We start from the raw sequence: 12,841 nt of genomic DNA on the forward strand, positions 1-12,841 counted from the left end.
TAAAGGGCGGCCGGCGGGCAGCGCGCGGCACCGCGGCTCGGCGGCAGCAGCACGGCCTCCGCTCCGCGCGGCACCGCTGCTCTGACCCGCACCGCCGGTAAGATCAAGATCCGCGTGCTGCGGCGCTCCCGGCTCTCTCGTGTCATTACGCTGACGTGCGGGGTGGTAACGCGTTAGTTCTGTGGGTGGGTGTGTGGAGAAAGAAAGCGAGCGGAGCAGGTAGGGTAGGAGCCGGCCCTCGCACTCCCCATCCCTGTGACGCTTGCAGGCGGAGAGGTGTGGGGCAGCCTCCTTGTAGGGCATTGCCGGTGGCCTTGGGGCATCTGAAGGCTGAACTGGGCCGGGAACGGGAGGCTGAGAGATCTAGAGCTGGTGGGGCAGTTACCCGTGTGCCTGTCTAACTTGGAGAGCTGATGCTGTGAGAAGCAGAGCTGTAACTCAAAGCAAATCGATTATGATTTCTTTTACAGACTTTGCTTTGTGACAGGTCGTTGTTTTTTTTGTTTTTTTTTTTTTTTGTTTTTTTTTTTTTTTTTTTTTTTTGCTTAGCTTCTCCTCCCTCTAGTTTCTGAGCAGGAATACTGATAGAAATGAAGTTGCTTAGTTCTTAAGGCATAATCTAAGCTGGGACATTAGCGTGCTAACTGCCAAGAAGCAAGCAGCTTCAGGTACAGTGCCAGCAGTGGCACTTCATTCTTAGCAGCATTAAACTGTAAGCATTTTTTTCCTTCTCTTTCCTCGTTAATTTTTTTTCCCCTCATGACTCTTCTCACACAGCTGCCTCTTCACATTGCACACCCTGAATGCCATTGTGCAGCAGACAGGGGGATGTGTTTTCACCCAGTCTGGGGGGAAAGGCTGCATTAGGCTGAAAGCAGCTGGACAGAACTGCAATTCAGAAAGACTGTGCTTATGTTCCCTGTAATAGTATTCAGTTATCTTAAAATTCCAAGAAAGCCAAAGCAAAATGGAGTGATTAAAGGTAATGTTAGGGGAAAGAAAACAGTTAAACAGAACCGTGAGCATTTGTGCAACTTGTGGCTAGCAGAGGATGGCCTCCTCAATAGGTCTTACAGTATCGAGATGATTGGAAAATAGCCATTGCTTGATATGCCTCTTTGTTGTAGAGAGGAAATCATGGTTATGCTGAAGATTTCATCTTTCCTTGCTGTTTATGCCTTGGTTGTGTGCCAGATGGACAGCTTCCAGGCAGCTCCAGTCAGGTAAGAAGCTGGTCGTATTGCTGAGTGCTTTGTCTGAATGGTTTGGAAATACTTAACTTTTATTTTTTTAAGAGCTCTGGGAGAGAAAAAGACTACAGAAAGCTGGCTTCTTCTGGGCTATCTATGATACTCATGTTTTTCTAACTACGTGTATAAAACACCTAATGCTGTGCATGTGTGTGACTCACATTTTCACACCCGTGAAAGGCACCGCCGATGACGTACAGCAGTGCAGGGCACACTCCTCTCTCCTTTACGTGGCTCTCTGTGTTCATCCTGTTTTCTTGCCTCTGCGTAGACCTGGCTTGGAGTCCATAACAGATCGAGTGACGCTCAGTGATTACGAAGCTCGGAGATTATTAAATGCACTGGTGAAAGAATTCATACAGATGACAGCAGAGGAGCTGGAGCAAGCCTCTGAGGGGAACAGGTAAGGACAGAGACTGTGGGGGTTGGGAAAGGTCAAGTTGGATGTCAAACACTTCACAGAGAGCCACCTGAGCAGACTCTCTCTCTTTTGTTTTTGTTTTCTTGGGGTTATGGTTAACTGATCACCTAATTTATAAAGGAGGATAATGTAGAGACATCGTAACGTTTGTGTCAGGAGAATGGCTTCCACTTAGTTAACCTGCTTCTATCTGTCTCTTACAACCGAAAGTGGAGGGGGATTTCAGCTTGAATGAGGGGGTTACGGGGGGAAAAAAATACAGCAAAAGGTATGTTTTCTTAGTGGGAATTTAGGGATCATTCAGTCACTCTTGGATTCTCTGTCATGAAAGTGCATGCTGTTGTAAGGCATGGAAAGCCCCTGGCAGAGGGGAGGTGCCCTCCCAGTGCACGCAGCGCCATCTCCCCCCTGGAGCAAAGGCATGCAAGAACGTTTGCATTATCCTAATAGGATTTGTATTGCAAAGCATGGTGATGATGTATGACAGACTGAAAAGCATGCTGAATACATGGAGAGTGAAACTTGCTGTCTCCTAACTGCAAGCATCTTAAAGGCTAATGAGCTTGCTTTTTCAACAAAATGAATTCATTGAAAACGGTGGTTTTCTTTCCAAGTGCATTTGTCTGAACCTTGCTTGCATGGAACGTGATGTGGAGGGATTGTTTTTATATTATTGGGTTTGTATTATTTATTGTATTATTTTGATTTTCCTAACAGCAGATATTTGCCTAGGGAAGAAATGCATGACCGTGCATGTTTGAAATATTCTTCTTTTGGGCATGGTTTGTTTTGTTTTTTTTTTTTTCCCCCCTGCAGCCTGGATAGACCTATTTCCAAACGCTGTGCCAGTCTGAGTACTTGTGTGCTGGGCAAACTGTCTCAAGAGTTGCACAAATTGCAAACTTACCCTCGTACTGACGTCGGGGCTGGAACTCCTGGCAAGAAAAGAAATGTGCTGAATGACCTGGAACACGAACGCTATGCAAACTATGGGGAAACCCTAGGAAACAACTAGGCGTGCTTATTTCTACCCTTCTTCCCTTCCCCTCCCCCCCTTTTTTTTTTTTTTTTTAAATCTGATGCATGTGGATCTAACTTTGATTGCTAACTCTGCTGTGTTCTTTTGATTCTGTTTTTGACAGAGAATGTTTGAGGTGGACCTAATGTTAGCAAGACAGAACATAACACACACATCAAGCTAGGGGAAAAATAAATAAAAATAGACAGCGCTGCCTCAATTTCAAGTGATTTTCTTAGGTATTAGGTATTAGGTCTTAGGTATAACAAATCTAGAAAAGGCTCTTCATTTCTGGCTACTAAATGTACAAGTAGACTCTTTTTTTTCTGTGCCTGCCCACGCACTTGTTCAATAAACCTATTTTTCTATAAGGATTAGATCTGTTTGGTTTACTTGTTTTAGAATGTGAGACTTCTAGATAAGGCTAGAGAGGTTTTGTACGTTGTTGTGTTCAAGAGAGGCAATGCAAGAAATTCTAGAGAAGTTCAATAAGTTAAGAAAATGCAAAGGTATCTTAGAAGTTATTCATGCGCATGGGAATTATACAATATATGCACTGATGTAACCAAGCATGCATGCAAACCTGTTAGTAAATAGCCTGAGATGCAAAGGAGTCAAGAAAGGCTCATGCAGAGCTGTACAAACTAGAAACGTAATCCTGTCTAGAACTGTGTGCTGAACACTTACAGGTAAGAATTTAATATTTTCTCTGCCTTTTTTTTCCTTCTCACTTGATAAGTCTTCACACCAGTGTAATTGAAACCTGAGTATGCTTTAAGTAAAGAAGCTAAATTATTTTGTTCTTATTGCTTAATGTTTAGATAGTTTTGTCTGTATTTTCAAAGAAATGCTAACTTTAGCTGTTTCTCACAGTATGCTCCATACCTTTATTTCCAGTTCTTCTGTTGCAACATCATATTTATCCTATAAGCAGTAGCCTGTTCTGAATCATGGCATCAGTGTTATAAACAATATTATTTGTTACCATTAATGAACTGTCCTGCAATGCTTTTCTGAGCAAAATTGTTCTTCCTTCAGATGCCTGTCCTTGCTTTAGTAGAAAATTTTCAAGCAAGGTCTGAGTGGAAATGTACGCCATGAAATACTGTCTAGAAAAAAAATTACTTGCCATGGGCTTACCTGAAGATATTCTGATGTCAGTGTAGTATTTACATAGCAATGAGCTGTACTGAACTGGGGCCTAATGGCAAGAAAGATGTTTCCATGTTCCCACTGGATATGCAGAAGCAGTATGCTTGTGTGTGGTTCAGCTCTGTATGCACATGAGTGGCTGCTGGGCCACTCACAGTTTTGTGAGGAAAGGGGATTGGTTAAATATCCCAGATCTGCACCTCACCAGCATCTCTGTGCTTGCCGTGGTGCCTTGGAGACGAAACTGCTCAGATGTCCCGAAAGTCTGGTTTGGTCCAATTGGTCTTCACTTCAGTTGCCCAAGAAGGGCTTGTCTACCTTTCACAAACTGAGCCTGATACTTAGAAGAGCTTGTTGGTGGAGCAAATGAAATGCCTGCTATACAGCAAGCCTGCCCTTGCTTTTGTGGAAAAAGCTTTCTGAGGTATAACATCCCTTACTGCCATCTTGTTGCAAGCAGAGTAGAGACCTTGGAAACTGACTTGGGAACTAACTTTGCTCTCCTTTCAAAAAGCAGTGTAACAGCACAGAAAAGGGCGTGCAACACAGCTACCTGCGTGACCCATCGCCTGGCAGACTTCCTGAGCAGGTCGGGAGGAGTGGGCAAGAACAACTTTGTCCCGACCAACGTGGGCTCCAAGGCTTTCGGCAGGCGAAGAAGAAACGTTCAAATATAAAGAGCTGAATGGTAACATGCATATGGTAAATATATTGCATAAACAATCTTTAGGTAACCTGAGTTTGCAGAACTTCAGTGTTGCTGGATGAGTAACAGGCTTGTAGTAAAAGTACCCCTGGTAAATAGGATAAGTAAGGGTATAAAAAGCTGTTACAAATGTTAGTGAAGTTTGTGGAGAAGGACTTTCAGAGGTGTTCCCCTTAGATAGCTAACTCCACAGTGCATTATCTAAATGCAACTGTATGGTTGGAATCACTTTTCTCATTTTGCTGGCAATGTTTAATTATCAACATATGGGTAACTCTGTTTGTTTCTTTCAGGTTGATGTGAAACTGCAGACTCAGCTTTAATTTCTAATGAATGGAACTCTTCTCCACAAATCAAGACAACCAAAAAAGATTAATTTTGCATCCTATTATTGAAAGCGTTTTGTTTAAGACAAAAACGAGAACACTTCTGTTATGTATAGAGCAAGGGACTCTAGTTATTCAAGTTAAATTATTGTATATTCTTTTTATATGCAACTCTATTTCAAATAAAATGTGACAGCATCTATTATTTATCTTCTAGCATATATGTGATCCATGCTATTTATCATGGCACTGCTGCCAAAAACTCGGGGAGTTGTACTGAGCTGCTGCCTAGCAAGGCGTGTGTGTATAACATGGTGTGCTGTGCCTTGGTGTTCAACACTTCACTAACCTGATTGTACAGTATGTTTAAAAAAAAAAACAAACAAACACAGAAAACAACCTCTTAACTATTGTATCATTTGTGAATTTAAGCAAAATTAAAAAAAAGTATTTTTAGATACACTTGGAATGAGAAACTGATTTATTTATTATTATTTTTTTCATTTTGGATGCACTTACAGAAGCTTTTGGCAGTAACCCAGCATCACTGCAAATTAGATGGTCCAGTCGTCTCTTACAGCCTTATTTGCTGTAGATGTAGGCTTTGAGGCAAGTGGTCCAAACTGGGAGAAGAGCAGCCTTAGAGCATGCATTCAGAAACCAGTAAGTGAGTGGGGTACTGCTTACTGAGACTTGTGTTAAAAACAAAAAGTCACACTTCTGTCTAAAAAAAGGAGTCCAGAGGCAACGTTTATCATGTGTGAGTTAAGACAATGTTTTCCTACGGGCTGTAGTTGGGCTGAAACAGCCTAACGTACCTTGTGCGTTTAAGGTTACAAAGGTAAATTAGAAAGGAATTTTGAAAGGTGCTCCGGAAATATCCATTTCTTTTAAGCAAGCCTGAGCCTAAGTCTACTTAGGGATCAGGGACAAATAATTAGAGTAAGTGGAGAAGAGGGTAGCTGGAAGCAATCCATGGCTCTTTGAATGATGCTGCCAGCTCCCTCCACAAAGCTGCTGCTTTTTCAGTTTAGTAGCTGAGTCAGATGTTCGTTTAGACACAAATTTCGTGCTCTACAGTTGGACTCCAAACTCACTGTGTAAAGTAGGTATTTAAGCCCCTCATCATATCTCTGTCTGTCTTTGCTGCAGGTGTAATAGGAAAAAAGAGGAGCGAGGTCAACCAGGTGTAGATAAAGCCAGTAAGGCTGCCCAGTGTTGATGCTTCTTCTGTAGCTCATTCACGGCCGTGGCTTTACTCCTTGAGGGACATTTCAGCTATAAGTAAGTCAGTGTACAAAGCAGACCTTGTAGGTATAACTTGTGGAAGATATAAGCCAATTTAGGGGGGAAAGTTCTAGTGTTTGAGTGGGTAAGGAAGGGTGCAGAGTGAGTGGCCTCTTCGTAGGTCAGCTGAGAAATCTGTTAATATGAGACAGTTTAGCACTTTTTTTTTTCTCCTGTGTACTTCTGAAGTAGCTTAGATTTACTACATCTGTATTTACTACAACTGCATGACTATGCCCTGCCCTGCGTGACCCTGCTTGGGTCATGTGTGGAAGACCCAATTTTGCAGTCATGAAGCATTTTTTTCTCTAGATTTCAGATATTTTTTCTCTTTTTATTTTTTCTTTGTACAAAACGTGGATGATGTGCTGAGGTCACCTGATCACAACAATACTCCTTTCCATGTCACTGTAGAGCCTTGGAACAAAGGTGGCAGGTGGTTTTTTGGTCCCTATTATAGCACCCAGCTTAATCTGCTCCAAAATAAAATGCCTAAGCCTAGTTACAGGGATGAGTGCATGTAAGTCAGTGATGCATTTTCAGTAAGAAGCCAGGTAAAGTTCATGGTCTCCTTCTGGCCTGAAAACAGACACTCAAGCACTTTATTGTTTCAGTTTACAGCTGAGAGACATCTGAGGTTCCTTCATGTATAGTTTCCAACCCCTTTAAAAAATCAGATCTTTTTTTCACAAACTCACTATTTTCTTTCCTGTCAGCCAAAGGGATTTCCTCATTTCCTCAGACTAATGTTCTACATCAAGTCACAGACCTAACGTAGGCAAGACATTCTAGTAGTGATTTTGGTTCTTACATTGTTCTGGTTGGAGAAAAGTTGGATCAAACTTTTGTTGTGCTTTTTTTTTCCTTCTTTTTCTTTTTCTTCAGGAATAAATGGTTTCACATCTCGAGATCTATGCCTGTTGTATCTTCAGTTGTCTCATTAATTTCTCCATCTGCACTCTCAGCAATACTCTCAACAAATAAATAGAGAATCATACAACTGTTAAAGTTGGAAAGACCATTAAGATCATTCAGTGCAACTATTTAACCCATGCCTCTGACCATGTCTACTATTTTGGAATTAGAGTTTAGTAAAGGAAAATATGTTTTCTATTGTAATTACTTTCCCATTTTAATTGCATTACTGATAGCTGGTGGCAAATATAATGTTGGTGAAGTACGTGGGAGTGATATCAAACCCAAGTTATTCAGTATTCAGTCAGCCAAGACAATATGAGTTAGCCATGCACAGGTCTTTGTATTGTTTATGAGGCAGTATCATCATGCTTATAGACTGGTTCTGATGTTCTTAGATATTTGTCAGTATGCACTTTTCTTGACAAACCTGTTTCTTTTTTATTCTGTGTGCAAGCAAAGTCTTTGGGGTGGGGCTTTGCAAGTAAAGTTGAAGGGGGAAGAAATTTATGAGAAAGAATTGTCTGAGGGTAATTTCTTGAAAACTGTCTTCCCATCACTGTAGATTTTTGGGGGTTTTATTTTGCAGAATTTGTAGGTTTTTTTGGTTTTTTGTTTTTTTCTTTTTTAAGAGTACAGATACAGACATAAGCATGCTATGAGCCTAAGGCAGATTATGAGTTCCACCTGGTCTTCTTCCCCAGCTGATGGGAAGTAGAAAGGCACCATCTTGTGGCCAGCAAATAAGCACAGCGAGGACCTACAGAAGACCTCTCGTCTGAAATACACACATGCTCCTGCTTTTGTCCTGCTGGTGAGTGCAGCTTCCAGTGGGATGTGGGCCAGGTGAGCAGGGGTGGCCTTGGGCTGGTGCCATGGAGCATCCCACATGCCCACCTCCCAGAGCCTTGTGGGAGAGGGGACAGCAGGAGGGTGTTGTAGCCTGCCTGGGTATCACAGGTCCCCAGGGCCTTTTTCCAGGGCCGTGGCACCACACAGGGTATCAGGGAGGTGTGGATGTGCTGCTGCAGGGTCCAGCTGAGAAGTGTGTGAGGTCCAAGTGATAACAGAAGCTTTAACATCAACATATCTCCTGATGACCTTTTCAGCTGCCAAAACGGATGTAGGAGCTATAGCTGTTCAGCCATGTGCTCTTTGCCTGTTCCTAGATCCAGCTGAGATTTTGGTTCGTGATCATGCACCAGGACACAACTGCATGTACTAATAGAGCATCATTTTGAAAGAGCCCAAGTGAATTTACTGTGGTTCTTTCCAGACATTTAGATCTCTTTTTCCTCCTCTTAGAGGAATTCATCTCCCTGAAAGCTTTCATTGTCTGCAGTGTGAGAAGGGAAAAAAGCTAATGCTATTCCTTCCGACACCAAGCACTGCCAAAAGCAACTGTTAGTAAGCAATAGTAAATTTTGGTATCCACTACCTAATCCAGCACTGTCATGTATAATTAGCAGATAGAATGTCTCTTCAAGGTGAGTAGTTTAACTGTGCTGGAGAATTTGGGCCTTGCATTTTTCTGTATTGAACAATGTCAGAGCTATCTCAGAACACCTGAGCACTACAAGCATTTCAAGCTTGTTCTCACATATGTTGAGCACTGGCAATTTTAGTCCCAGCCGGTTGTGCTCTCTACTTGTGACAATTAGTTTGAACCCTTCCCATCTGCCAGGGGTCTACATGGTGCATACATTTTCTTCCTCCTTACTGTGCTAACAGACACAACATCCTTCCTCTAGTCTGCACAGAATTGACCTTTTCTTTAGATGCTCCTTTTCAAATTCTCCTTTGCAGAATTTCTTTTTTTTTTTTGTCCTCCTGAGGAAGTATTGATAATAGTTTCTAAATTCTGCCAAACTTTGCAATACATGTTCTAGGAGTTTTCAATCCATCCTTAGAGTAATAAAATTGACTGCAACAATTCTCCTTTCTTTCTTTTCTTGGCTTTATCACAATTCCTGTTTTGCACCAATTATGTCTTTGGCTGGGGCTGAGCTGTGATCCCAGCTAACTCATTAGCATCACCTCTAGAAAGGCAAATATTGCCTTTAAACATCTGAATGTGTACCTTTGGGCAAGCTTTTTTCCTAGACCTATATCTGAGAAAATACTCTTAGATCCCACTCAGTACTTCGTTACAAAGATGTTGGCTGTCCACCAAAGAAGATTACACTTGTAGCAGTTTGGCTTTTCTATTTGCTTCTGTTGTGTCACAGTTCTTTTCAGTGGCTTTTCCTAATAGTATCCTGCCCCATTAGCATATAAAGCAACTTGGCGTTACATTCATCTATTCAGTCTTCTCCAGGAGTCTCAATGGCAGGGAGTGTGGTTGTCTGGAGGTGATGATCTTATGGTGGAGTCATGGGTACAACGTTCTTGAGCAACTGTTGTCTTGGGTGACCATTCCCAGGATTACAGTCTGAGTGCTTGAGAAGCCAGGGTTTCTCCTCCTCCTTCTCCACTCCAAGGACTTTGTCTGTCTCCATCTCAATAGGTCCCACTGACCTCTATTCACTGCACAATTATCTGCCCTCAATATAGCTTTGCTGAGCTCATACGTCATGATTGCAATCAGTCTTTCTGTTATTGTTTTTTTAAAAACCTAATCATTTACTTAATTTTTGTTTACTGTCTCTCGGGCCACTTCTACTCCACAAAAGAATGTTCATCTTGTGGCTATTTATACACTCTGTAGCATCTTCATAGCTTTGCAAACAATGTAAAAGTCCAAATCAACGGTATGGACAGCATTAATTTGCCCATTATTTTGTTGACATGCTTCAAAGGCTGTTATAGGTCTCCGCTGTTACGGAGGGAGCCAATTATTGTAATTAGCATGTCCTAAATAGTTACATAGATAGTTTGTAATTCCATTTTTAGCTCACGATATAACTGTGTTTTGAATAGAACAAACATCATAGTTAAAATTATTAGTGGGTAGGACTGGCCTGCTTTTACAAATGAATCCCAAGCAAGCACATCACAGTGCTGGTGTAATTACTTTTCTGTGTAAATACTGGTTTTTAATCTATGGAAAAGTCCCAGTGGCTTTCTAGCCCTTTGTCTGTCCTCCAAGACACTTCTGCGTAAGTTTCTAAGCAAGGTCTGTACTCTTAGTTATCACAGTTCCTTTCCTCCAAGGCTGGAAAATTCTTTATCATTCTATATACATACTAAGTTTTAAGTCAGTTATAAAGCACGTATTGATTTATGTTCCTAATATAATGCAAGCAGAGAATCCAATGGGAAACAGAAACAGACCTCAGTGCTGGAATTGCAGAATTTAAATGAAAACCACCCAATTATGGAATTGACTTCTGAGAGATGATGGAATACCACCTTACAATAACAGCTCTGATACCTGCAGCGTGGGTGACTAAAGCCCCTCACACTGCACCTTGTCTCTTGGTACCACGAGTAGCCAGAGGGGCTTGGCTACAGAAGGAGCGACCCCAGGCAGGCACAGATGTACCGAGACCTTTCTCTCACCTGTATCCCTCCTCCTTTAAAGTTTTACTCTGTATTTGAGTGTTCCCTGCGATGTTTGCCAAAAATATGTTTTACGTGTGCCATTGTAATGATATAGCAAGTGGGATCTGAAGTAGAGCCCTTCTAAACTGTGCAAAGAAAAGTCCTTTCTCCTGCAGGATCTCTATCTGTGGACATCAGCCCTATCATTCTTTTTTATGCACACATTCTCTCCTCCCAAGTTTTAATCTCCTCTCATCAGAAATCCAACATCGCATCCTGTGAACGTGGTGCTTTTTGCTGCTTTTTGTTTGGTGATCTTATCTAACGTTGTAATTGGGTCCCATCTTACACATCTCAAAGCTCAGTTCTTCCTCCAGGTAGGAATACTCGTTTCCCATAATTCAGATGGCATTTCCCAACTGAGAACATTGTTCACAGGGGACCCGGAACTGATGTGAATATTCTCTGCACCCGTAAGTCCTGTATACACAGCCAGGGAAGTATAAAGCACCTGTAATGGAGATGAGAGTTCACACTAACATTTTCATGTTTCTGTTTCAGCCTCAGGTAACAAATATATCTGGTAAGAAGACAGGAGAAGGCTTCCACTTTATTTTTTTGTTAGTAAGATTTTATTAACTGTGTAGCAATTCAAACTAGAAACGTGCTGAAGAAAGGGAGAGGTTTGTAAATGCACCTTCCAGATGCTAGAGGGCGTAGAAGGCACAGAAAGTCTCCGGAGTAGCGGTTGAGAGAGGTACGAGTGAGACATTTAGAGCAACTTTCTGTTTTTGTAAAAGGATGTTTGCTAATGTTTGCACTGATCCCGCTCTCTTTCTGAAGAGAACTGACCAAAAAGCAGAAGAAGCTTTCTGGATTTTTATTGTATTTGCAGATAATTTATAAAAAACCAATTAATTCTGGGGCTATTGGTCTAAGTGAGGATATTAATATGTGCTCCCAATTTTTACTCCACAGCAGTTTAGTAATGAGGGTGTGTTCCAAAGGAGGTCCTATCATTAACCATCAAAACAGAGAGCTACTACTAACATTTTATGAAAAAGATGGAAGATAAATTCCTAGGCATTGGGGTATTTTCAAAGAGGAGAACTATAGGCTTCAGATTTTCTGTCTGGTTTGGTCAAAATATTCAGTAACTTTTATTCATCTCTAGCAGAATTTCTGTGCTAGTGAAAATCCTGCTGTGTTTCGTGATGCAGCCTGCAAACCTACTAGTAGGAAAGCTGCGTGAGGGGGATTTTTGGCAGATTCTGTACAGCACAGACCAACATTTTCTCTGTGAGCATTTTGACAGTAAAGTTCACAGGGCTTTCTCTAAATGTGTCAGAGGAACAGGGCCACCACAGTTGCTCCTTGGAAAACCTCTCCAAACTGCAGAGTGTTTTGTCATCAATACAAAGTAAAACAGCAAGAGACCTGAGCTTTCCCAGGCCTGTAAAGGAGAAATATGTACATATTGATAAGTTTGTGTTGGTTTCTCAAGTCATTTCATGCCCCTCAACACAAATGTGCTGTCAGCTCGTAGGACTCCAATATTAAAGGGAAAGACCCCCCTCAGCCACTGTGGATTCCTTTTTCCCCAGATTTTATGCTTGAGGCCAGATACAGATGCTGAATGACAGGAAGATATTCTAGTAAACAAAACAGGACAGGTGGAGTAGTGAAACTCTGCTGAATTATTCATTGGGTCCTGAATGATGCTGAGAGAATTATTGCAGTGAACAAACACCCCTGGAGAGAGGAGCAGCACAAGGAACAGATCTGCAGTACAACTGACCTGTTTTCTCAGGTAGGCATCTGCAGAATGAATACCTTGTATAAATGAACTGGAACAGCCATGCTTGATATCTGTCCATTACTTGTCTGGAAATCATCAACCTAATTCCAAAACCAGTTTAGTTTGTGCTATGGTGCCACAGACGTCAAACTAAAAGCACATTCAAGTGCTTTGCTAAAAAGCAATGGACTTCTATGTGTATTTATAGGGAAGAACAGCTTCAGAATTGCTGGCTCAAGCCTGATGATGCCTTCTAATAAATGTCACAGGTAAAGAAAGGAACAAAAAATACATCAACACTGAGCTGATTCCAAGAACCAGTGCATACCAATATGTAATTCTGACCTCTGAAGCATTTTCCCAGCTTGTCTTTAGAAGTTGAGAAACTGTACAACCTCATCACAATGGTAGGTATCTCAAGTACAGCACTCCAACTGCTGCTGAGGTTTTTAATAATGATCAGTTGTGTACTGATGTATGAGATA

The 12,841-nt window shown here is 41.6% G+C and overlaps 1 protein-coding gene across 3 annotated transcripts; it reads left to right on the plus strand.

Moving 5' to 3' along the window:
• Positions 1-3,060, plus strand: CALCA (calcitonin related polypeptide alpha). 3 transcript variants are annotated; one of them, XM_052696279.1, is made up of 4 exons: positions 1-97; positions 1,128-1,223; positions 1,522-1,653; positions 2,488-3,060. In XM_052696279.1, the coding sequence occupies exons 2-4, from the start codon at positions 1,138-1,140 to the stop codon at positions 2,684-2,686; spliced, it is 417 nt and encodes a 138-aa protein (XP_052552239.1). In that variant the 5' UTR covers positions 1-97; positions 1,128-1,137; the 3' UTR covers positions 2,687-3,060. The 3 variants fall into 3 exon arrangements, with proteins under 3 accessions (XP_052552239.1, XP_052552241.1, XP_052552240.1); XM_052696281.1 differs by having other exon boundaries at positions 57-97; positions 2,497-3,060; XM_052696280.1 differs by lacking the exon at positions 1-97 and adding an exon at positions 116-219.
• The last annotated feature ends 9,781 nt before the right edge of the window (positions 3,061-12,841 follow it).

This window comes from Tympanuchus pallidicinctus, unplaced genomic scaffold (genome assembly GCF_026119805.1).
Source record: "Tympanuchus pallidicinctus isolate F22 unplaced genomic scaffold, pur_lepc_1.0 scaffold3, whole genome shotgun sequence".
Lineage (NCBI taxonomy): Eukaryota > Metazoa > Chordata > Aves > Galliformes > Phasianidae > Tympanuchus > Tympanuchus pallidicinctus.